This window comes from Penicillium taxi (genome assembly GCF_028828555.1).
Source record: "Penicillium taxi strain IBT 34144 chromosome Unknown utg000003l_segment0_segment0, whole genome shotgun sequence".
Lineage (NCBI taxonomy): Eukaryota > Fungi > Ascomycota > Eurotiomycetes > Eurotiales > Aspergillaceae > Penicillium > Penicillium taxi.
In genome coordinates this window covers 3,136,339-3,160,638 of record NW_026643205.1, presented here as the reverse complement: position 1 = coordinate 3,160,638, position 24,300 = coordinate 3,136,339, and the positions used below count along the sequence as shown (strand labels likewise).

The window sequence follows — 24,300 nt, the reverse complement described above, 5'->3', positions numbered from 1 at the left end:
CTTGGGGCTCTCTGCACCGAGTTATGGCCCAACGTAGTTGTACCCATACTATATACTCTCTCTAGATACTCTTCAATTCAAAGAAAATGAAAAAAAAAAAAAATTCCAAAGTGAACAAAAAATCGAAACGACTGAGTGGTAAAAGTCATGAAAGCAACGCCCGAATCAAAAGTTTCTAAGCTCTTGATATGTATGGTTGCGTCGCCCAAAACCCTAGCAATATTTGGGCAGCCTGAAGCAATAGCGTCGATGCATACCAACGAAAAAGACTCGTAAATAAATCTAGGGCTGTAATGATCATGGGCTGGTGGTGGAAGGGCATCCGGAGTTCTTTTGGTTGCTGAAGTTCCAAAACGAATGGCACTATAAGAGTAATTGCTGTAAGGGTGGAGAAGTTGCGTGGCTCGAAGAAACTATACCAATCATCAAAGCGATTTCGTCAAGGTCAACCTATCTTCCGATATTTCTGCTGTCTTAAATCCAATAATCAGTGCCTGGGGAGATGGAGGAGCTCTCATGAGGTAGGTAGCACTTTGAAGAAGGTATGGATTACTTACCCACGATGGAGAAGGGAGAATAAAGATTGTATGGGTCAAAAGGACCTGCTGATTTTCGTCAAGCTGAGTCAGAATTTGGACGATTCACTCTATCTCAAAGACATGAGCGCAACCAGCTCTTCGTATCCGCTGTCAGGGTCATTGGCATACTTTAGAGATGCTCTCGGACCCAGGATTGCTTAAAGAAGGCAATTGCTTCGTGATATTAAACACAGTCTGTAATAGTGAGAAAGGTTACCAAGTGTGGTACTTGGCGCGTCTGTCCATGAATGATACTCAATATGGTAATTATTGCCCTTGGACAGAATTCGTGGAAAGTGAGTCGGAGTGTGTCTTTTTCGGCAAGGACACGTCCTTCTGGCCAGTTTAGAGACAACATAGCCCCGAAGTAAGGTGAGAAAAGTGTGAGATTTTTGGGAGTATAAATCGTGCAGTATGATCAGACTGGCCTTCTCAGCAAGGAATGCAGGCCAGCAGATCTTTGCATAGTACGTCAAGTGTGACATCCCCATTCGGAGTAATGACCTTGGGCGACTGACTAGCTCTATTGCATAGGGTGCTTGAACACAATCCCTATTAGTTACGGAAGAGAGCTTCTGGGTTTTACCGGTTGATCAAAAACGACTCTGAAATCACAGAGCCGCAGATAAACTTGGAAGAGAGGTGAATTAGGTGGGAAAAATATGTTCCTAGGTGGTGAGGAGTGATGCGAAGTAGACGAATATCCACCTAAATGCACGTTGTGGAACGCATTGTTGTCAACGCTGCCTCCGGGTCTGGATAAGAAATGGTCACCTGCAGTGTTAAGCAGCCCTTGTTTGTTTGATATTGTGAAGTGCCCTCAAAGTCAAAGGAGTTCGAAGTGAAATGCACAAAATCCTACCGGTCTAGGTTGGCGTATTCGCAAGAGGGTGATATTGCTTATTAATTCAAATATGATAGAACCTAGGTATATAGTTCATCTTCTATTCAGTTTCCACTCACTTCAGTAACCTTGGAAAGGACAAAAGCCAATTGATACCCAGAACGAGGGAACCTTCCAAGATTGGAAGATGTTTGACTACGCAAAGTAGAAACCTTGGAAGAAGTCCCATTCGGGTCAGCGAGAAATACTGAAAAATTTAACTGATGTTTAAGAGATATTTGATTTACAGAATTATCATATGGGAGACTATCATTGGAAGCGTCCTCAAGGAAAGTAATAGAAACTTGACAGGAGAAATATAGGGCTTACGAGCACGAGAAAGCTAGAATTAAAGCGACCCTGCTCGCATTTCCTGGCGGACGCGCATTGCCAGCTCCAGGGTCTCATGAGGCAAACCGGCCAATTGAGCAACCTTCAAGGCGTGAGACTCTCGATTAACACCCTTCTGCAGACGATGAACAAAAGAAAATGACCCAGAACTTGTCTCCTTTACATCGGTGCAGTATCTCTCTAGCTGCTCAAACTTTCTCGTCAAATCTGCAAGCGCGTGGAAATGAGTAGCGAAAAGTGTACGGCACTGGTTTTGATAGTGCAAATGGTGCAGACAGGCAAAGCTCACTGCTGTACCGTCCTCAGGAGTCGTACCCCGGCCAATTTCATCCATGATCACGAAGGATCGCGGAGTAGCCTGCTTCAGAATAGCAGCAGCCTCGAGCATTTCCACCATGAAAGTCGACTGGTCCCGAAAAAGATCGTCGGCTGCACCAATACGACTGAAGATCTGATCCACTATGCCAATCTCCGCATATGCCGCCGGTACGTACGAGCCAACCTGCGCGAGAATGGTAATCAAGGCATTCTGTCGTAGGAAAGTACTTTTACCCGCCATATTTGGCCCAGTAATGAGCCAGATACGCTCTTTTCCTCCCAGGAAACAGTCGTTGCTCACGAATGATCGGCCTTGCTCTTCAAGTCCCAATTTGACAGTTGGGTGTCTTCCTGCCACAATCTTGTGTGTTGTTCCTTCGTTGAGAATAGGTCGAATCAGTTGCTGTTCTTGAGCTAAGGTGGCAAATGAACAAGCTACATCCAACTCGTCCATAACAGCCGCATTACGACGAATCTTGACTAGGTTCAGGATAGTCTCTCGGCGAAGACTTTGGAATATCACTTGCTCTTCTTGTCGAATCTGAACCTTTAAATGTTCCATTCGGTGTCCTAGGTCAGTCCAGCTGGGTAGGTAGAAAGATCGAGTTGATTTGGTTGACGATACAGTTCGAGTAACACCTAGCTCCTCAAGGGATTGTTGAGTGATCTTGGCACCCTTGACATGGCAAATATAGCCTAGACCAGGAGTCCATTTGAGATTCAAGGCCGTGGATCCGACGTAATCACGTAGTTGTTGAGTCAAAGAAGACTTTTCGTTGCACAATCGCTCCAGTTCAGCGTGGAGAGAGTTTAACATATTGCTTGCATTGCGCCTCATGATCCAGGTATCGGTGGGTCCAAGATCAGTTTCCTGTGCAACTGTCTTGTTACCGCTTTTCATCCGTACTTTCTTAGGCAAAGACTCCACTTCACTTAGTGTCCCTTCGCTCATGGTGACTTGTTGAGCTAGGCTGGCTGCTTCAGCCGCTGTACTATCTTCAATACGTTGTTGTTGAAGGAGTCCTTCTTCATCAATGGCAGCCATGATTTGATCGGCTAGATAACAGGGCCCCTCGAGATGGAGTCTAGAAATCATGGAATCAAGGCTCTGCTTCACATCCGATGATATAGAAGATTCGAAATCCCGTTCATGGTCAGACAAAACCTGCTTGGCTCCCTTTGAGGCCTCTATCGACCGGGAAAGACAAATCAAATCATCTGGATCTCCTTTGCCCATTGCAAATTTCTGAACCAGACGCTGAGAGTCATAGCTGCGCTTCAAAAGTTGAATTATGCTATCACGGAGGTCTTGATTTTTCATGAATACCGAAACAAGATTTAATCTTTCATTGATTACTGGCAGTGATGTAGATGGTGAAGCTAGAAAAAAATTAGCCTTGGAAAAAAGAAAATGAATGTATTTATCTAATATGGGGGACGTACTGAGGCGATCTCGCAGGAGACGTGCGCCACTTTTGGTGCAAGTCCTTCGGACAGCATGAAGCAAGCTCCCCTTCCCAAATCCATCTCGAGAAGTTTCAAGAATTTCCAGTCCCCTCATGCTACTACGATCAATACTCATTGACTCATCCAAGTGCCATCGGCGTGGTGGCTGGAGCTTGAGATTAGATCCTTGGAGCTGTACTCGAGTATACTCGAGAAGGCTGTAGCCAGCAGCTACTTCTTCAGGGGTAAATATTGCCTGAGACTCTTCAGGAATCGGTGTTTCAAACATCGAACCCCACTGTGACATGGGCACAGATGTCTCTGGGTACTGGAAGAAGGTAACAAGTCGATGTTCATGCCCAACAAGCAACTGCAACTCTTGCCCAATTAGATCACGAACATTCTGATCTACCAGAATCTCACGAGCTCCAATTCTAGAAATGGCTGATGGTAGCATTTGCGCCGTCGTGAGCTGGGTATAGAAATCGCCAGTCGACAAATCTAGCCATGATAATCCTACACGTTGAGGCATAAACGATAGTATGTGTTGAGAAGCTTGAGCGTCACTATCACCCCTCGAATTCACCTGGAAACTAGAAGCATCCATGTAAATAGCAAGCAAGTAATTGTTCTCGGAAGCGTCAATGAACTTCTCATCGATCAATGTGCCAGGCGTGACAATTCTGGCCACTTTCCGATCGAACATAAGACCCGCAGAGAGAGGCTTGTCTTCTACTACGGGAGCAAACTCTTCGCTGATAGCCACATACTTGTTAAGATCTTGAACAAGAATTTTAAGAAAACGATCGAGTTGGGAGAAAGGAAAGCCAGCCATCGAGACGGGCCCAGCACTGGTCTTCTTAGTCGCAAGCTTCAATCCGAGTAATGCGGCAAATTCTTCAGCTTGTTCGAAGTAAAGCTAGTTCAATGTGTTAGCCAGGATCTATCCTTGAGTTACGATACAAATTGAACCTCGTAGAAGCTCCCAACTCTGGTTAGAACCACACAGTTCTTGAATTTTTGCATATTGTTCCGATGGCCATGAACGACAGTTGGATAGTGAGGGGCATCATCGACTCCATCATTGTACAGTTCTAGCTTCAATGGACCTTGTGGAAGGTCTTTCAACTTCACTGTTGCCTTTGTTTTTGCATGTCTCCGTGACTCGATTGGTAGTCTCATGGAGAAGAGTGAATGTGATTGGGTGGCACGTGCATGGTGACAGATGGTTCGGTGAATTTGGCATCGGTAAGATTGAATAAGAGAAGAGGCTTGTGTTATAGACGGTCCATGAAAGTGCATTTCTGCTGGCCATACAAACCTGGATTGATTGCACGATAGGTGAAGCTTTTCATGCTATGATATCTTATCGTTCGATATCTACCCGCAGTCACGTGGTAGCTCCCCACTTGAATTCAATTCTTTACACCTTCGGCTTCCTAATCCCTACACCTGCCTACCTCCTCCGTCTTTTTCCCCCCATCAAGTTTCATCACCTGTGGCTGCCAATTGAGCCAGGTGCATGCAAGTACTCGATTTTTCTCCTTTAAGCTTTGATACCCTAATTTGCGCATTGAGCGCATACTGCTTTGAACTCGACGGCGCTTCCAGCCTTCACGTCGCGCGCACGCGCTCATCTTTTTTCCCCTACGCCATTAATACCCCACCTGGGCACCACCCAACATGGCGGAAACAAACATGTCCCAATACAAGTACGAGGCGATGTCTAACTTGGTCACCCAGGCGGATCGTCGGTTCATCGCCCGCAACGATGATGATGCTACCGGTGACCCTGAGTCAATTGCAGGACGTATCGGAGTTCGAGACATGGGAACTCGCGTAACACGCGATACCACAAAAAAATCTAAGAAGACTGTCGTCGGCTCCACTGATCTTCAGCGAGGTGCAATTCGAGACGGCGCGGATGTGCTCTTCCGTGAGCAACAAAAGCACGCACATCAACGAGGCCACGGACTCCTTTCGGGCCCAGATGCTCTGGTTGAAGGTCTGAGATACCGCCCACGAACTGCTGTGACGCGAGCCACATTCGACCTTATTCTTACAATCACCGGATCCCAACTTGGAGATGTCCCCCACGAAGTCACTCAAAGTGCCGCCGATGCAATCTTGGAGTTTTTGAAGGACGACGACATGAAGGACTTCGATAAAAAGAAGGAGATTGATGATCTTTTGGGTGGCAATATGAGCTCTGAAGAGTTCAATGAGCTTGTGAATCTAGGAAAGAAAATTACGGACTACTATGCTCAAGATGACGATGACGACGAGATGGAAGATCGTCTGGATGATGCCATTAACGAGGATGATCGACAAGGAGTTGCTGTAGTTTTCGACGACGACGATGACGACGATGATAACTTCGCCAACTTCGCCGAAGACGATCTTAGCGATGGGGAACAATCGGTTGGATCTGACATCGAAAAGACTGGCTTTCAAAAGGATAACAACGAAGGCGATGACATGATTTATCATGGCAGCATCGAACAGGATCACAAGGCCAGAGACAAAGACGGCTTGAAAGTCCATGCCCGCGAGATCGATGCGTATTGGCTACAACGTCAAATCGGCACACTCTACCCTGACCCCGTAACTCAGCAAGAGAAAACCAAGGTAGCCCTTGATATCCTTAGTGCCAGGGCAGAAGATGGTTCTGAGCGTCCTGTTCGTGATACCGAGAACGATCTGATGGATCTTTTCGACTACGAACATGCTGAAGCTGTAGCCAAATTTGTCACCAACAAAGATAAAGTCGTTTGGGCTACTCGCTGGAGACGAGCCGCTGAAGACGTCGATGCGCGCAATCTCGTGGAAAAAGAGATGCTTGAGGCTGGGCACCGTGCCATCTTGGATGAGCTGCTTCAGGGAGAGGGTTCAGTCAAGCGCCCGCTCCCAGAGAAGAAGATGAAGCTAGATCTGATGGATATTGATGTTCCTACGGAGCCGGAGAAGAAGAAGCCCCAAGGCGAAAATGGCTTGGTGGGTGGCTTGCAGCCCAAGAAAACCATCAATCTTGAAAACCTCATTTTCCATCAAGGCAGCCATTTGATGACGAATCCAAACGTCAAGCTTCCACAGGGCTCGACCAAGCTCACTCTTCCGGGCTACGAGGAGATTTCCGTGCCACCGCCCAAGGCCAAGATCCTGCCTGGAGAGAAGAACCTCCCGACCACCGAATTGCCAGAGTGGGCTCGTACTGGCTTCGGAAGCTCGAAGGAGCTGAACCGGATTCAAACTAAGTGTTTTCCTTCTGCTTTTCATGATGATGGAAACCTGCTTGTTTGCGCTCCTACAGGTTCCGGTAAGACTAACGTGGCTATGCTGGCAATTCTCCGAGAAATTGGAAAGCACCGCAATCCACAGACTGGTGAGATCATGCTGGATGACTTCAAAATCGTCTTCATTTCTCCCCTGAAGGCCCTGGTCCAAGAGCAAGTTGGAAACCTCGGCAAGCGTCTCGAGCCATACGGCATTACAGTGGCCGAACTTACTGGTGATAGCCAACTCACCAAGCGGCAAATCACCGATACTCAGATCATTGTCACCACCCCTGAGAAGTATGACGTGGTTAGCAGAAAGGGTGCCGAATCTAGCTACATCAACCTAGTTCGTCTTATTGTTATTGATGAGATTCATCTCCTTCACGATGACCGTGGGCCTGTTCTCGAAAATATTGTCAGTCGAACAATTCGTCGGGTTGAACAGACTGGAGACCCAGTTCGAATTGTTGGTCTCAGTGCAACACTTCCCAACTATCGTGACGTAGGAAGCTTCCTCCGCGCAGACCCTGAAAAGGGAGTTTTCTATTTCGATGGCTCCTACCGACCTTGCCCACTGAAGCAAGAGTTCATTGGAATCACTGATAAAAAAGCCATCAAACAGCTCAAGGCTATGAACGATATCTGTCACAAAAAGATTATGGATCAAGTCGGCAAACGCCGCAACCAAGTTATTGTCTTCGTCCACTCGAGGAAGGACACTGGGAAGACTGCTAAGTACATCCGGGACAAGGCGGTTGAGGAGGAGACTATTGGTCAGATTATGCGCAGTGATGCTGCTAGTGGTGCTATCTTGTCTCAAGCGGCCGAATCAATCAATGATGCTTCGCTGAGGGATATCTTGCCATACGGTTTTGGCATTCACCATGCTGGTCTAAGTGTATCGGACCGTAACACCGTGCAAGATCTCTTTGCCGATGGCAGCCTCCAGGTTCTCGTGTGTACCGCAACCCTCGCCTGGGGTGTCAACCTTCCAGCACACACTGTGATCATTAAAGGAACCCAGGTTTATTCTCCTGAGAAGGGAAGCTGGGTGGAACTGAGTCCCCAGGACGTCCTTCAGATGCTCGGACGTGCTGGTCGACCCCAGTATGATACTTTTGGTGAAGGTATTATTATCACATCTCAATCTGAGATGCAATATTATCTATCCTTGTTGAATCAGCAACTGCCAATCGAATCACAGCTTGTGGGCAAACTTGCAGACAGTCTCAATGCCGAAATTGTTCTCGGGAACGTTCGAAACCGCGATGAAGGTGTAGAGTGGCTTGGCTACACCTACCTCTTTATTCGAATGCTTCGTTCACCCGGCCTATACAGTGTTGGTGCGGACTACGAAGATGATGATGCTTTGGAGCAAAAGAGAGTTGATCTTATCCACTCAGCGGCTATAGCTCTGGAAAAAACTGGACTTGTTAAGTACGATAAGAATACTGGAACACTGCAGGCGACCGAGCTCGGAAGAATTTCTTCGCATTACTACATTGGCCACAGCTCAATGCTTACATATGCTCAACATTTGCAACCCGGTATCACAAGTATCGAATTGTTCCGTGTCTTTGCCCTCAGTGACGAATTTAAGTACATTCCAGTCCGTCAAGAGGAGAAGCTAGAGCTTGCCAAGCTTCTCGGCCGCGTGCCTATCCCTGTCAAGGAGACAGCCGAGGAACCCCATGCGAAGATCAACGTGTTGCTCCAGGCTTACATCTCTCGACTGAATATGGAAGGATTGGCCCTGATGACTGACATGGTCTTTGTGGCTAACTCTGCTGTACGTCTCCTCCGCGCGATCTTCGAGATCTGTTTGATGAAGGGTTGGTCCGAGGTGGCTTTGTTCGCTCTTGACCTTTGCAAGATGGCCGAGAGACGCCAGTGGCATGTAATGTCGCCACTTCGCCAGTTTCCACAGTGCCCTCGAGAAATCATCCTTAAGGCCGAGCGAATTGACGTGCAATGGTCTAGGTATTTTGATTTAGATCCCCCGCGCATGGGTGAAATGTTCAAACTTCCTAATGCCGGCCGCACTGTATGCGAATTGGTTTCTAAATTCCCTCGCCTGGAGCTTCAAGCCCAAGTTCAGCCAATTACACGCTCTATGGTTCGAATCGAGCTTACCATCACTCCGAACTTTGTTTGGGATGATGCTATTCATGGTCAATCACAAGACTTTTACATTCTCGTCGCGGACTGCGATGGTGAAGAGCTCTTGTACCACGACATTTTCATCCTACGCAAAGAGTTTGCTGAATCTGAGATGAATGATCACCTTGTAGAGTTCACAGTCCCGCTCACCGAGCCTATGCCTCCGCAGTACTTCATCTCTGTGGTGTCTAATCACTGGTTGTGCTCTGAGACAAAGATTGCTCTCATGTTCGACAACCTTCTCCTCCCAGAGCGCTTCCCTCCCCACACTCCCGTGTTGGATATTCAACAAGCACCGGTCAGTGCCCTTAAGCGCCAAGAGTTCCAGGAACTCTACCCGAACTGGGATAAATTCAATAAGATCCAGTCTCAAGTTTACCACAAGATGTTTGAATCGAATGATAATGTCTTTCTTGGTGCACCGACCGGGAGCGGCAAGACTGTCTGTGCCGAGCTGGCTTTGCTTCGTCATTGGTCCACGGAGAATACTGGACGTGCGGTTTACATAGCTCCATTCCAAGAGATTGTTGACCTGCGTCTTGCGGACTGGGAGAAACGGTTTAGCAAGCTCTCCGGTGGAAAGAACATTTCCAAGCTTACAGGTGAGACGACAGCCGACTTGAAGATCCTCGAGCACGCCGATCTTGTCCTCGCCACTCCCAGTCAGTGGGATGTGCTCTCCCGCCAGTGGAAGAGACGCAAGAACGTTCAAACTGTGCAACTGTTTATCGCCGACGAACTTCACCTGCTAGGTGGACATTATGGATATGTGTACGAGGCAGTCGTGTCTCGTATGCACTATATCGCTCTCCAGACTGAGTCCTCCATGCGCATAATTGGTCTGAGTGTGCCACTCACCAATGCTCGCGATATTGGCGAATGGATCGGTGCAACCAAACATACAATCTACAACTTCAGCCCCCATGCTCGGCCCGTTCCTCTGGAACTCCATCTTCAGTCCTTTTCAAACCCCCATTTCCCTTCGCTGATGCTCGCGATGGCCAAACCGGCATATCATTCGATTTTGAAATACTCGCCTGACAAGCCAGCTTTGGTCTTTGTCCCCAACCGTAAGCAGACTCGTTCTACCGCCATTGATCTGATGACCGCATGTGGAGTAGACGATGACGAAGATCGGTTCCTTCACGCCGATGTCGAAGAATTGGCACCACTTCTTAGCCGTATCCAGGAGCACACACTTTCTACTGCCCTATCACATGGTATTGGCTACTACCACGAGGCTTTGAGTGCCACTGACAAACGCATTGTCTTGCATCTTTTCAACATTGGTGCTATCCAGGTTCTCCTTGCATCGCGGGATGTCTGCTGGGAGTTGGACGTGTACGCGCATCTTGTCATTGTCATGAACACGCAGTACTACGAAGGTCGTGAGCACCGGTACATTGATTACCCAATCAGTGAGCTTCTCCAGATGTTTGGCAAAGCTTCTCGTCCCGGTAAAGAAAAACTAGGTCGCGGTGTTTTGATGGTGCCTACCCACAAGCGCGAGTACTACAAGAAGTTCCTCAATGAGGCATTGCCCGTGGAGAGTCAACTTCAGTCTTACTTGCACGATGCCTTCGTAACAGAGGCCAGTAGCAATACCATCGCTTCGACCCAGGATGCTCTCGACTGGATGACCTACACTTACTTCTACCGTCGCCTTTTGGCAAACCCTAGCTTCTACGGTCTCAGTAGCGTGAGCCATGACGGACTAAGCGCTTTCCTTTCGGATTTGGTTGAACAGACTCTGAAGGAGTTGTCGGAGGCCAAGCTCATCGACTTGGATGAAGATGATGATAGCGTCTCACCTCTTAATGCAGCCATGATTAGCGCATATTACAACGTCTCTTTTATCACCATGCAGACCTTCTTGCTATCGCTCACTGATCGAACAAAGCTCAAGGGTATTCTGGAGATTGTCACATCTGCCACTGAATTTGAATCGATCCAGATGCGCCGTCATGAGGAGAGCACTCTTCGCAATGTGTACGATCGTGTGCCTGTCAAAATGTCACAGCCTGCGTTCGACTCCCCTCACTTCAAGGCGTTCGTTCTTCTGCAGGCACATTTCTCACGCATGCAGCTGCCCATTGATCTGGCCAAGGATCAAGCAGACATCCTTCGCGTGGTCCTGAACCTTCTGAGTGCCTGCGTGGATGTTCTTTCTTCTAATGGCCACCTTAATGCCATGAACGCTATGGAGTTGTCTCAAATGGTGGTTCAAGCCATGTGGGACCATGATAGCCCTCTCAAGCAGATTCCTCATTTCTCACCCAAAGTCATTGAGGTCGCCAACGAGTACAAAATCGATTCGGTATTGGACTTTACTGAGGCTATGGACCCCTCTGAGAACAAGGACTATGCTACTTTCGTCAAGCGTCTTGAACTCAACAACAAACAGCTGGCGCAGGTAGCAGCTTTCACCAACGAGAAATACCCTAATCTTGACCTCGACTTTGAGGTTGAGGATCCCGAAAATGTGACTGCCGGTGAGCCCTCTTATCTCAAGATCAAGATTGAACGGGACTTGGAGGAAGATGAGGAGCCCGACCTGGTCGTCCACGCACCTTTCTATCCCAACTCGAAGATGGAGAACTGGTGGCTTGTCGTTGGTGATGAGATGAGCAATAGCCTTCTAAATATCAAGCGTATTACCATTGGTCGGAAGTTGGAGCTGCGTCTGGAATACATCGTTCCCTCGTCGGGTGAGCACCAACTGACGCTCTTCCTGATGAGTGATAGTTATGCCGGTGTTGATCAAGCTCCTACCTTTACCGTGAATGCGGCCGAGGGTATGGATGAGAGTGAGGACGATGAGTAAATGGATTGAGATCCATATTGCTTTGTAATAATAGTTCAGGGGAGTTTTACGTCGTTTTCTACAATCGGGGACATGTTACCTGTGAAATGAAAGCTCATGATTCATGTTCAATTCTCTTTCCACTTCGTAGCAACTTAGGGTACTTGCAATAATATTGGTTATTTCGACCTCTACAGCCACTTTTACAACCAGTATTAAATAGTACATGCATTACTAGATAACGGAGCTCCAAACAATGTTCCGAGGTTTCGACATTTAGCGGGGAGCTGTTCCAAAAACAGTAAGCTTGTAACTCTTCCAATCTCCCATTTTACTAGTTACCTACTATAAATATGATTTCTTTTCCTGTTCTACCCAATTCATATAAAACCTCAAAGGCTACAGTGCTAATAGTTCTAAGTTAACCTATATGATTATATCTATAAACCAGATGATCACCCGATCTATATTCAACAATCAAAACACGGTGGATACTGGAAAGATCGCGCAAAAAGTATCTATCACTATCTCTATGAGTAAGCAGTGCTGCCAGCTCTTTAACGGCCATACTGGTGTCATTAGTGTTCCTCTATTCTAGCTTGTGATGCAACAAAAAATCCTCCTGGCCTTTATTGCAATCGCTTGTCCATTCCAATGTATTGATCGATTCGTCTGTGTGGTGCATGAGGAACTACCGATGCACCGATTGATTTGTGAAGCAGGAACTTGAAGTTTAGAAAGCTTTATCTGGCGTTAGACCTGCATTGGATCATGAATACTAGAGATATGGGTTTCTATATTGGCCAAATCAATCAAATCAGAAAATTTAGAGGCTGATTAACCATCACAATATTAATTAAAATTCACGATTCAAAGGTATCGTAAGGAGAGATGTGAAGAGAAATCAAGCAGCTAAGTAAAAAATAAGAAGAATAGAAACTCCCAGTCACTCATGTGTTGCTTTTGGTCTAAAACCAAAGGGTTGCGCATGCCTCCTGAGCCGAGATATCATTAGGGCTTGCGTTGACGCACGAAGCATATCCAGCCCCACAGGTGTCCCGGGCCGAACTATTGTAGCAGTAGGTGCTAGTACATGCCTTCTGGGCCACTGCATCCCCAGCATTTGAGCCAATGCTTGCGGCATAGCCCGCCCTACTCTGCAGTGGCGGTGCGACGCAATGCATTTGGCGTAGTTAGCCACGCAAGAAGTAGAAGGGGTGGCTGAAGCAAAAGACGATGTGGCACTACTAGCCATATCCTCACAACATAAGGTGGTAGTATACCAGATGGTCGTTACTGGATTGGCAGTTTTGGTGCCGCAGGTATAGGTCTCTTTGCAATTATCCTAGGCCGTAGCGTCACCTGAGTTCGAAGCGATGCACTGAGCATATGCAGCCTTGCAGACATAGGAAGGAATAGACTTTTTGTACTCCGAAATATCGGGAACTGTGCCATCAAAGCATTCACATTCAAAGTTCAAGGTGGTCTATGGGAATTAGTTATGTGATAGCCAGAGAAGAGAGAAACAACAGACCTAATCACAGCTATTCTGCTTAGTACTGCCATTGCAAACGGAAGCACACATAGTATCTGCTGCCTGTAACTACGAAACTTCGAAAGTCAGCAATTTGTACCTGAATATTTTGTGATCGACATGCCTCGCTGTCTTGCTGTCACTGAATTGACGTTGAATCCTGAGGGTAAAGTGTAACTGCCGAGAACAGAGCCTACAAGAGTAGAGAGGCCTATTACCGAAGAATGCATAATGAATGGCTCTAAGGTTGGTAAAAGAGTGTGGAGTAAACGAGCGTGGAGTAAACGAGTGAGAGATACTTTGTACAGGCAAGAAGAGGGCCGGGACAACATCATTATATTTTTGGCAGATATTGAACAAATACGGCCTTACCCCAAGGACAAGGAGTACTACAGGGTGTCGAACAAGGCATGTCCTCCGACAAGTGAAATTCCGAGCTGCATGCTAACCTCGCAACGCATATTACCAGAGTTTTAAGTAGGGCCCAAAGAACAAGCACTAGAAAATAAGCGCACGTCTGACCACTCTAATTGGGGTCTTGCGAGTTGCGGGCCTTTCAACCGTTGGGGACCGTAGATTCTTGAGGCTCTATGTCCGAGCTGGAAGTCCATTTGTTAGTATTTGATCTCCGGTTTTCCAGCGCGCCAATGAGGGGCTGTTTTTCTTGTTAGCTCCAGGGGTACCAAATTTCTTTGTATTAGCCTCCGTGGCTTGGCATATAATGACGGTGAGGCTGAGTTCTGTTCTGCATCCACTACCAGTGGGGTTGGGCGAGTTGGGATTGATAGGCATTGGGGAGAAATCCTTGAAGCAGGGCTAGCAGCTCCTCCAATATTCCCCTTACTTGATTTGGTGACACGCATTTTGAGACCCTGGCTACTAGTATGCCAATTATAGGTGGAAATTGACATTGAAGCTAGTGGTTAGAGATGAATTGGTTTGATGTGTTTAAATTGGTCTGAAAAAGAAGTAGGCCTTTTAGGGCACCAACTTTCCCAATGCTTCAGTAAGCTACGAATTACGGATATTTTATACTTGATACAGGAAACAGCTAACAAATCACCTCATTTGTTGACAATTCATGCTTACATTGAAAAGGCTTGGATCATAGAGATCGAAAGCCATACCATATTCATTATTGTGCAGGTACTGCTCATATTTGATGCACGAGTACCAAAAGGCAAATATTTAGAGATACAAATCAAGATGCGCAGCCTCAAATGCCTAGTTTACTTATGCCCGAGGACATGGACAGGTCTGGCTGGTCCGCAACTGGAGAAATCCCAACATACTTGTTGATCCAGTTGAAAACAGTCCGGTGCCAGAGAAGAGAATTCTCGGGGCTCAAAACCCAGTGGTTCTCATCTGGGAACGTCAAGAAGGCACTGTCAATACCTCGCATCTGCAGAACGTTGAATGCGGATAGTCCCTCGGCAATTGTGAGGCGGTAGTCCAATTCGTTGTGAATAATCAGGTGAGGCGTTTCCCAGTTTCCTGTGAAACGCGAGGGGTCCCATTGGGCCCAGTTCTCGGGAACCTTCCAGATAGGACCCTTCAGGTCATGCAGAGGAAAATATTGCTCATCGCTGGCAAGCTGCGATGTCATGCTGAAGACGCCATCGTGAGTGACCAGTGCCTTAAATTTACGCCCCAGAGGGTGGCCTTGAATCCAGTTAGTCATATAGCCACCGTAGCTGGCCCCGGCACAGATAGCTCGAGTGGTGTCAACGAAGTTCAAGTTATTCTCGATGAACTCGAAGCCCTTGACCAAGTCTTCGTACGGCCGTCCGCCCCACTGGCCGCGGATTCCATCTGTGAAAGGCTGGCCATACCCAGTACTGCCTGTCGGATTGGGAGTGATCACGACGTAGCCCTGCTCCGCAAAGAGTGCAGGATTCCAGCGAGTGCTCCATTGGTCATTCCATGCGCCTTGAGGGCCACCATGGATCAAGAAGGCCAATGGATACTTCTCACCAGGCTTGAAGTAGGACGGTTTTACAACCCACGCGTGTACAGGATGGTCTTCAGCTCCTTTCCACCAAATCTCATCGACCTGAGCTGATGAAAGACCCATTGCAGATCCTCCTCGAGCATTGGACGAGACAAACTGTACGTCTTCCGGATTAGCCGGGTCGATTATTGACCATATACTGCTGTCTACCAGACTGTTGCTGGAGATGAACAGTTTGGAAGAATTGAGGGCAGCAGGCACTACATCATTAACGTGTCCACGGTGAGTCAGTTGTTTCAGATCTTGAAGTTTTGCCTCCTCTATCTTGTGAAGAGGGAGCTGATAGAGGACTCCACGTCCAACTACCTCAACCTGGACCAGCAATGACTTATCATCATGGGCAAAAGAGATAGCTGAAGGGCTATGGTCCCAAAGGCCCTTTCCATCAGATGTCTCAAAAACTTCAATCATAGCCCCGTTCCAGGGGTTGGGAATGTAGATAATCCTATTTTTATCAGACTCATATCCATCGTGCTGCATAGCCAAAAGAGCTATTGAGCTCCCATCCGATGAAAGGACGGGAGAGGACATAGCACCTTGCAGACCAGCCACCTTGCACACCGTCATATCAGAAGACGTAGCCACACCAGTCCACGAAAACATAGGTGCATAGTAGCACGAGCAGCCGGTGTGTGTTGCAGGATTAAGTTCGGGATCCTTCCCAATGAACACGATTGCGGAGGGGCTGATTGCGAAGTCACCGGTACCCCCGAATGGAGGAATCGGGGATTCAACTCCTGTCAAGCCAGAGACAGAAATCAAGTTTGTGAGGCCCGACACAGAGAATTTGCCAGCCTGTCGGCGGGCAGGAGTTAAAGGTGCTTGCTCCAATAGACCATACCAAATAGCATTCTTCTGAGGCTCGATCCATGAATCCCAGTGTCGTACAAAGAGAGAAGTGTACAAGCGCCCACTCGTGTGAGGTTTCTTGGAATCATGGGGGTTGTAAAGTGAACCGTCTGGATTGGCCTTACCAGTGACTGCGAATCCAATCTTCCCGGACTCAAGCACAGTAACCTTGAGATCAGAGACCGGGCCAGGGACAGTGCCTGCAGTGTACGTATTATCTACCGCGAGCGCATCTCCTACTATGAAGCTGGTATTTCCGTTGCTCTTGGTCTTCAGCCAGACCAGCTGGTTACCACCGCCCAACCACTGGGGGTTGCTGGCGCTGAGGTCATTGGTGACGAGAGCAGATCGACCAGATTCTATGTCCACCACTCGAATTTCGTTGCTCTTTGAATGTGATTCAAATGAGTAGGATGTCTGAGTATAAACTGCGAGCGTACCACTGGCATTCGGTGTGGCAGAGGAGCGTCTAGGAGCAGAGAGCAGGACCCTGGGCGAGATCAATGGGACGCTCGAAAAATACAAGCATTAAGAGAATCTCTGTAATTGAGGAGATCTTGAGGGTAAGAAGAACTTACTCCGGTGTAAACTTCACCTGGCGAATGGCCATGTCACCGATAAGAGAGCTTGACAGAAAGCTTCTCGTAGAATTGGAGCTTTGAATGGTTAAATTTCAGAAAGGTAAATTCAAGAAGGGCCTCTTCTGAAAAAGCTAGATGTTGAGAGCGCAAAAATATCAAGCTTGGATAGAACAAGAAGATAGTTGTGAGATGAGGAGAAGAAGCGCAATGAGGTTGGGGAAACGTGATTCCGTGCGGGGTTGAACTATCACCTTCACCGACAGTTGTCATCAAACGGATTTTATAAACAAAAGATTATGGTACAATGTGAAACAAAATTATTCATTTTCGAAGTCTAGAATTACCTAGGTATATTGAATCTTACAGTGCTATTATGGCCATTTGTCATATCCATGGATATCAGCTTGTTAAAACTAGTGGCATGATATTTACGATTTGAAGTTGAGAGATCTAAATCTATCCAGGTGCCATGTACTTTCAGTGTTGGCTCAATATTAGATAATCAATGAGAATTAAAAATCTTGGGTCAATACTTTCTCGACATCAATTGCTTAAAATATAGCTTTTAGGGTAAAAAAGAAAAATCTTTGATCAACAACCAACGCCAGTAAATGCGATGTAATATATGAGAATATCGACTTTTCGAAGGTGAGAATATGAGACATCGGGTATCATGAAGGTTCGAAGAAGAGGTAATGATGCGGATGGTGAATTGATGAGGACTGCGATCCACGTCTACGCAACCTTTCTGCCAACGTTGCCAATACCACGTCCTACAACACTGACAATGACATCCCCATCTTCGTTTTCACCAGCAGCATCACGGATACCCCAGCCAGGAGCACCGAACTTAGTCAAGTCACGGGCAAGCTGGATCAGATTCGGGTCTCCAATCACCTCTCGGCCAAGCTGCAGACGACCAACGTCTTCAGAACCCATGCTCATTAGAGTAAACATAGTTGTTGCTGCTGCAGGGGCCACACAGCCACCCTTGGAAACTGTCTCCAACAACTGGAAGGCACATTTCCTACCAATATCCTCTGGAGGTTGACCACCCGAAGGTGGAGAAGCTACATCAGCTGAGTAGAGGCAGCCGGTAGATGACTCTGCCACCAGTGATAAACCAAATCCGAGTCCGATCTTCTTCTTGGCGTTGGGGTTGGATTTATCAGGAGCAGGTATCAAAGGCGCAGATGAGACATCGGCGAAAATATAAGTATCAGGGCTGAGTGGGTTCAGGATACCACGAGCTGTTTCGATCATTCTGGCGTTGTTCGATCCAGTCACACCAATTGAGTATGCAACGCCACGAATGCGCTTTATACGACCGGGGTTCATCAGATGCAGAGTCTTCGGCAGGCGGAGCTGGTGACCAAAGACTAGCTGTACCTCGCCACCACCACCTCTGCCATTCGGGCCTGGGTTGGAGCGCCTCAAGATACGGAGCTCGACATTGTTCCAAATACCGAATTGGTTGTACAGAGGAAGTATGGCGGTTCGGACGCTGTCTACAGACATATCACCTGTAGGGGTTGAAGAGGTAATCACACCAGGTCCTGTGAAAAGAACTTTCATGGGAGCCTTAGAGAAGGGTGCCAAGAGACAGAGAGGAATCAAGTAGTAGCTGAGGCCGCGGGTGCAGTTCGAGGGGAGTTCATGCGTAATCACGCCGCCTTCTGCGCCGGACCCTGAGGAGCTACCAGTAATAAGACCCGGCTTGTAAATAAGGATTGTACCGGTATATGAAATTTCCATTTGGGAGCCGTTTGTCACTGCCTCCAGGAGGCGTAAAAAGGAAATTTCATGGTGGGCAAGACCAGGGTTCGTGGGCGAGTCGGCGCGAATTTGAGAGATGTGAACAGTGCGGCCGGTAAGAGTTGAGAGTACCAGTCGATAGACCAGATTTTGATGCCCGGTGAATCGCAAAGGGGGCTGTTGAGTGGCCATTTTTTGGCGTTAAGAAACTCTGTCTGAAGCTCAATTAGATCAAAAATTGAAAAATCATCGGAACTATAATGATCCGATCCGAGGCGTCGCGTTAACTCCGAGTAGAAGTTTATCTCCGCCCATCAGATAATATGATCTTTAACTACACATCTTCTCCGCTTATTTGTAACTTTCTCATATCAGGTCCACCAGGTATTACACACAGTATGCCACCAGCCCTCAATATCCCAAAATGGTACGGTTTTTCTGTCTTCACTCCAATATTCAACACACTCCTCTATCAACCAAGGCGGGGGGATATCATATGTTCTAGCTTTATATTATACAGTATAGGACAAAAATCATTGACCGACTTTTTTTCTTAGGCTCGAACAAAACTCCCATCTCCTCCAGCCACCAGTTAATAACTATTGTGTCTACCATCCATCCTCGCCAGCCACAACAGGCTACACCGTCATGGTTGTTGGCGGACCCAACGCACGAACAGACTACCACATCAACACCACGCCTGAGTTTTTCTACCAATACCGAGGCTCTATGCTTCTTAGAACAGTCGATACGACTACAGAAACACCGACATTTGAGGATGTTGAGATTCACGAGGGTTCAATATACCTGTTGCCAGCTAACACGCCGCACTCTCCTGTGAGATTCAAGGATACTGTGGGTATCGTAATGGAACAGCCGCGGGCGAATGGTGCTCTTGATGCCATGCGCTGGTATTGCAAGAAATGCAAAGAGATTGTTTGGGAGAAGAAGTTTGTCTGTTCGGATCTTGGGACGCAGGTTAAAGCTGTTGTTGAGGAATTTGGCGCTGACGAAGAGAAAAGGCGATGCAAGGCTTGTGGAGAGATTGCTGCCACTAAGTATGCGGAAGGTGAGCTTGAGCAGCCACCTAGGTTCCCTGAATAAGAAGGGCTGCGGGAGCCAGAGGAAATGTCAAATTACTCCATACCCTAAATTCTTATAATTCATACGAGTGAGTCATGATCTATGACTGTCACGATGTTCTCAGAAGTTCTTAATAGTAATGGGTGCTAGTGTCTTGATTAATATTGACTCCTTGATCCCATTCTCGAGTCGAGGCAAATGCATCATCATTCAAATTTACTTGTTAATTGAACCGTACAATCTGTGTCAACCCCCTATTTAATGCAAAAGAGTACGATTTGGCGAAGAGATGCCCCCTGGAGGGGATATGATTACGTTTTCAATTAACCTCTAGCAATAATCTAGAAGGACGTTATAAAGAGGGTTGGATCTGAGTCTAGCAATACACCAGTAGATCTGGCAGTCATCAAAAACCAGTCTAGGAAAGAGGAAAAGGGAGGAAGTGATGTCCAAGGTAGGCAATTATAGGGACTGTGTATGAGCGTGTTTGAAGAGAGGAATGATCAGCATCCGAAATGGAGAAGGGATAATAGACAGGGAGAAATGAAAGGCTCAAGCATGACATGCAGAGGGTAGGTTATCAAAGGTAAAGATGCAAAGGAGTCTCAAAAGAATGATAGGAAGCATTGCTAGGAGAACAGTTCAGGTGAGCCCGAGATCTCATGACTTTGCTCGGTGACATTATTCGTCAAATGGACAATCGATGCTCTCGTGGCCATCTCGCTCACAGAGAGCACACCACTTGGCTTCGTCGATAACACCAGAGGACTTGCCGGCGACAGGAGCCATAGATGATCCTAGGCTTCCGATGCTCTTCAGACCCTCCATGACCACATCCCGACCAGTCTTTAGCGGAGCAGCATCTACGAAGCTGTCATCGGTGCTTTCATGGAGGTCGGAAGAAGTATATTCCTCCTCTGCAGCTTCGGTCGGGGTCTCTTCAAAACTGGCCTCTGGGACCTTTGCAGCGGGTTTGTTGTTAGATCCGAACATGCTGGTACAGTTCAAGATGTCATGACCACCTTCCTCACACACCTCACACCATAGAGATTCTTCATCTGAACGGTCTGACTCTGGTGTAGGCTCCAGTCGTTGGGATGAGTTAGAGGTGCCGCGACTATGATGAGGATCGGACGACGCATCGTGCCAGTCATTCGGAACCACGGTGCGGTCGGAGAGACGGTGCGCTTGATTAATACTGCTCAAAGGCTTGATCTGTGCTGCCGACATCTTACGTTGCGTTGATGGCGAGACTGTCACGGTGGCGCTACGATCACGTCCTCCATTGCTGGAATTGACCCGTAGTTCCTGGAGTTCACGCTCCAACTCTTCAATTCTGGTATCCTTCACTCCGCTGCTTTCCTCAGTCTCTTTTAATCGCTGCTCCAGTTGAATCACCTGCTCATCCTGAGCAGCATCGCCATTTTCATTCGGGTTGGTATTGGAGTTCTCACGACTGAGAGAGTGGATAATAGCTTTCAGGCCTCGGATCTCATCGTCCTTTTGGTCTAACTCGTGTGAGTTTCGATTTCCGTCGGCTGCGTCTTGCGCGTCTTTCAGAGCAACGGCTGAATAACCCCGCTCCTTCTTCAGCTCCAACTTGGTCCTTTCAACTTCGCCACGGAGGAACTCGACCTCGGCTCGTGCTTCAGCCTCGCCTCGTCGTGCATCTTCAAGCCCCTCTTCCAATTCTGAGACCAAGTCCTCCAATTGCTTCAATTGCAGCGCGACAATCTCAACGTCTTCGCCTTGGTCATGTAGTTCCTTGTTCTGTTGCATAAGTTCATCGAGACGTTGCTCATATACCCGCTCAGTTTCAGATGCAGCAATCTCCAATGTATCAAGCGTACTCCGGAAATCTGCTCGGTGGCCGTCGAATTCCTCGGTCAGTTGGTTTATCCGCTCGTTCCTCTCATGAAGTTGAGCACGAATCGAAAGTGAGTCTGACCCTTCCAGTTCCTCCAAAGTACTTTGGAATTCTGACAATGTCTTTGTTTGTTCGTTTAGCTGCTTGTCTCGCTCAAGCAATCGCTTTTCTAGGATCTTGACTTGTTCTTTCAAGTCTTGTAAGTCGCCTGAATTCGGCGGAGCTTGCGAGACATCTGATGGTCGTCTGTCATAGGATGAGGCGTCATCATCCAGGCTGAATCCTGAGGGTGGTCTATCAGAGAGCCGAGATGGTGGCTTGATTGGACTTCGTTGATAAGTGGTTGATGCTTTGGAGGCGGCGGAGGGGGTACGCAGGCCACCGAGACTGAGCTTTGGGGGAGCTACACGCGGGGATTCTGGACGAGGCAAAGACGGTCGACGTACTCGTGTACGGTGCATAGAAGGGCTCGGTCCCATAGACTTGCTAAAATTCATAGGCGGGGCACGCGCAGGAGTCGTAGGAACGGCAAAGTTGGACGCCACCCTCCGCGTAACGTATTTATTGTTGTTCATGGGAACAAATATACCAGATCCTGCGACTGAGGTTGCAAAGTATTTTCGTCCTTCCACATCGCCGCTGTTCTTTCCTCGTTGCGCATGTTCACTGCTCAATTCAATACCAGCGAATCGCCCGGGCTTTCCCGATACCGATCCCAAATATTTCACGGTGCCGTACATGCCACCAGGCACGTTAACGATGTCACCAACCTGGACATCTTCACCAGGCATTTTTGTTGTAGAGTCAAACGTAAGAGGGGTCGGAGATAGAAAGCGGGTGTTGGGTTTAAAAGATAGGAATAACGGAAAAGAAGTGCGAGATCGTCAGGAGATAATTAAATAGTAGAGCCCAATGGGCATTTCTCTTAGGCTCCAATCCTACCCGACTGAGGAATCAAAATGAAAAAAGGAAACCCGTTTGTTCCAAAGTCAGGTTCGTATATGAGGTGAAGTAAGAAAGGGGGAACAACAAAATACCTGTACGGAGGTACCGTGCCTTAGTAGATGCAAGCCTCCACTGCTTCTGTAATCCATTCTATCCACTAACCACAACTTCCGCCAATTCGACATCCACTCCCTTACCTTAACTGCACAATTTCTAAGACTCTATCTTATTTTCTTCTTCATTCTATAGATGTCGTGCTGATCGCGGTCTCACTACGCATCCTCTGTTTTTCATCTTATCTTCGAGGCAGCCGCGTACCAGCCATGGCGCAATACTTCTTCGATCTCCTCTACAACTTCACAGATTGCTTATGCTGCTTCCCTAGCTCACCGCAGCTGAAGATCAACAATCGGAGTTTCAAGCTTCTCCGACTCTTAGGCGAGGTATGAGATGGATGGGATCAACCCCCGGATCTTGACTAGAAATGAAGACGAGACCGTGGCATAAACTAATAATATCACTCAATACAACAGGGCGGTTTCTCCTATGTATACCTCGTTCAAGACAAAGCAACTTCTGAACTTTTCGCGCTCAAAAAGATCCGTTGCCCTCTAGGTCAAGAATCCGTGTCACAAGCTTTGAAGGAAGTCGAAGCCTACAACTTGTTCACCTCGCAAGAGAACATCATCCATTCGATAGATCATTGCGTATCCACAGAATCAGGCTCTAAATTCCGATCTGATGGAGGGGATGCTGGTTCGAAGACAGTGTACATTTTGTTGCCGTATTACCAACGCGGTAATCTTCAAGATGCCATCAACGCCAACCTAGTCAACCATACCAAATTTCCCGAAAAGCGTCTAATGATGCTTATGCTCGGTGTTGCCAATGCTCTCAAGGGCATGCATCAATACCGGGTTAAGAATGGTGTGGCGGCCCGCAAGGCGAAGGCAGTACAGAGAGAAGGAGAGGAGGCAGACGAGGAAACAAAGATGCAGATGAAACCGAAGCGAAAAGTCAGCCATAATGCCGACGAAGATGAGGAATTTGAGCCCTTGATGGATGATGAGGTCACGATCAGTCAGGAGGGCGTTCAGGATGGAGATCTTCGTCCTTATTCCCACCGCGATATCAAACCTGGTAAGCACGAGTAGCATGCAGTGGTAGTATACCCGAGAAGCTAACACTTCAATAGGAAATATCATGATCAACGATGATGGCCAGTCTCCTATTCTTATGGACCTCGGCTCTTTAGCACCGAGTCCCATCGCCATTACTTCCCGCTCCCTGGCATTGGCAGTGCAAGATACAGCTGCAGAGCACAGTACAATGCCCTACCGTGCCCCGGAACTCTTTGATGTGAAGACTGGATCTATCATCGACACAAAGGTTGACATTTGGTCGCTGGGCTGTACATTGTATGCATGCTTGTATGGCAAGAGCCCCTTCGAGGCCCGCAGTGAAGAGACCGGTGGTAGTCTGAGCATGTGTGTTCTTGGTGGAGATTGGAGATTCCCCGATGAGAAATCCAGTGCTACTAAGGGCAAAAATAAGGTTGGTGGCGACGACGCCGCCTCAAAGAGCAACAGCGGAAGCACGGTTAGCGCATCTGTTAAGCATGTTGTTCGCAAGTGCCTCGAGGTTGAGCCCTCTGATCGCCCTGATATTGATGAGTTGATCCAACTCATCCAGGAGGTCGCCAGCGAGCTGCCCGACGAAGGCGATATTCCAAGTGCATCATATTAGATCGAACGATCTCATTTTCTATCTTCTCACTTGTTTTAGTTTCCATCGAGTACCCGACAGTTCCATTGGACTGTCTTGCTCGATATGTGATTTGGCGATCTGTACATTACTGGTT

At 47.6% G+C, this 24,300-nt stretch overlaps 9 protein-coding genes across 9 annotated transcripts; 3 read left to right on the top strand and 6 right to left on the bottom strand.

The window, feature by feature from the left end:
• Positions 1–1,810: 1,810 nt before the first annotated feature.
• Positions 1,811–4,758, bottom strand: N7495_004607 (mismatch repair ATPase MSH1; the record flags this gene model as incomplete). Its single annotated transcript, XM_057207258.1, has 3 exons — positions 1,811–3,510; positions 3,574–4,495; positions 4,549–4,758. The coding sequence occupies 3 exons, from the start codon at positions 4,756–4,758 to the stop codon at positions 1,811–1,813; spliced, it is 2,832 nt and encodes a 943-aa protein (XP_057064938.1).
• A 501-nt stretch (positions 4,759–5,259) lies between these two features.
• Positions 5,260–11,835, top strand: N7495_004606 (ATP-dependent RNA helicase BRR2; the record flags this gene model as incomplete). Its single annotated transcript, XM_057207257.1, has 1 exon — positions 5,260–11,835. One exon carries the CDS (start codon positions 5,260–5,262, stop codon positions 11,833–11,835), a length of 6,576 nt encoding a protein of 2,191 aa, XP_057064937.1.
• A 947-nt stretch (positions 11,836–12,782) lies between these two features.
• N7495_004605 (uncharacterized protein) lies at positions 12,783–12,998 on the bottom strand (the record flags this gene model as incomplete). The annotated part of the gene is made up of 1 exon (XM_057207256.1): positions 12,783–12,998. One exon carries the CDS (start codon positions 12,996–12,998, stop codon positions 12,783–12,785), a length of 216 nt encoding a protein of 71 aa, XP_057064936.1.
• Positions 12,999–13,159: 161 nt separating this feature from the next.
• N7495_004604 (uncharacterized protein) lies at positions 13,160–13,578 on the bottom strand (the record flags this gene model as incomplete). Its single annotated transcript, XM_057207255.1, has 3 exons — positions 13,160–13,300; positions 13,398–13,411; positions 13,449–13,578. 3 exons carry the CDS (start codon positions 13,576–13,578, stop codon positions 13,160–13,162), a joined length of 285 nt encoding a protein of 94 aa, XP_057064935.1.
• A 986-nt stretch (positions 13,579–14,564) lies between these two features.
• On the bottom strand, positions 14,565–16,818 carry N7495_004603 (oligopeptidase family protein; the record flags this gene model as incomplete). Its single annotated transcript, XM_057207254.1, has 2 exons — positions 14,565–16,698; positions 16,787–16,818. 2 exons carry the CDS (start codon positions 16,816–16,818, stop codon positions 14,565–14,567), a joined length of 2,166 nt encoding a protein of 721 aa, XP_057064934.1.
• Positions 16,819–17,524: 706 nt separating this feature from the next.
• N7495_004602 (RNA 3'-terminal phosphate cyclase-like protein) lies at positions 17,525–18,736 on the bottom strand (the record flags this gene model as incomplete). Its single annotated transcript, XM_057207253.1, has 1 exon — positions 17,525–18,736. The coding sequence occupies one exon, from the start codon at positions 18,734–18,736 to the stop codon at positions 17,525–17,527; it is 1,212 nt and encodes a 403-aa protein (XP_057064933.1).
• A 206-nt stretch (positions 18,737–18,942) lies between these two features.
• N7495_004601 (3-hydroxyanthranilate 3,4-dioxygenase) lies at positions 18,943–19,648 on the top strand (the record flags this gene model as incomplete). The annotated part of the gene is made up of 2 exons (XM_057207252.1): positions 18,943–18,971; positions 19,102–19,648. The coding sequence occupies 2 exons, from the start codon at positions 18,943–18,945 to the stop codon at positions 19,646–19,648; spliced, it is 576 nt and encodes a 191-aa protein (XP_057064932.1).
• Positions 19,649–20,308: 660 nt separating this feature from the next.
• N7495_004600 (CAP-Gly domain containing linker protein BIK1) lies at positions 20,309–22,285 on the bottom strand (the record flags this gene model as incomplete). Its single annotated transcript, XM_057207251.1, has 1 exon — positions 20,309–22,285. One exon carries the CDS (start codon positions 22,283–22,285, stop codon positions 20,309–20,311), a length of 1,977 nt encoding a protein of 658 aa, XP_057064931.1.
• Positions 22,286–22,762: 477 nt separating this feature from the next.
• On the top strand, positions 22,763–24,185 carry N7495_004599 (putative serine/threonine protein kinase ENV7; the record flags this gene model as incomplete). Its single annotated transcript, XM_057207250.1, has 3 exons — positions 22,763–22,882; positions 22,973–23,579; positions 23,635–24,185. The coding sequence occupies 3 exons, from the start codon at positions 22,763–22,765 to the stop codon at positions 24,183–24,185; spliced, it is 1,278 nt and encodes a 425-aa protein (XP_057064930.1).
• Between the last annotated feature and the right edge of the window lie 115 nt (positions 24,186–24,300).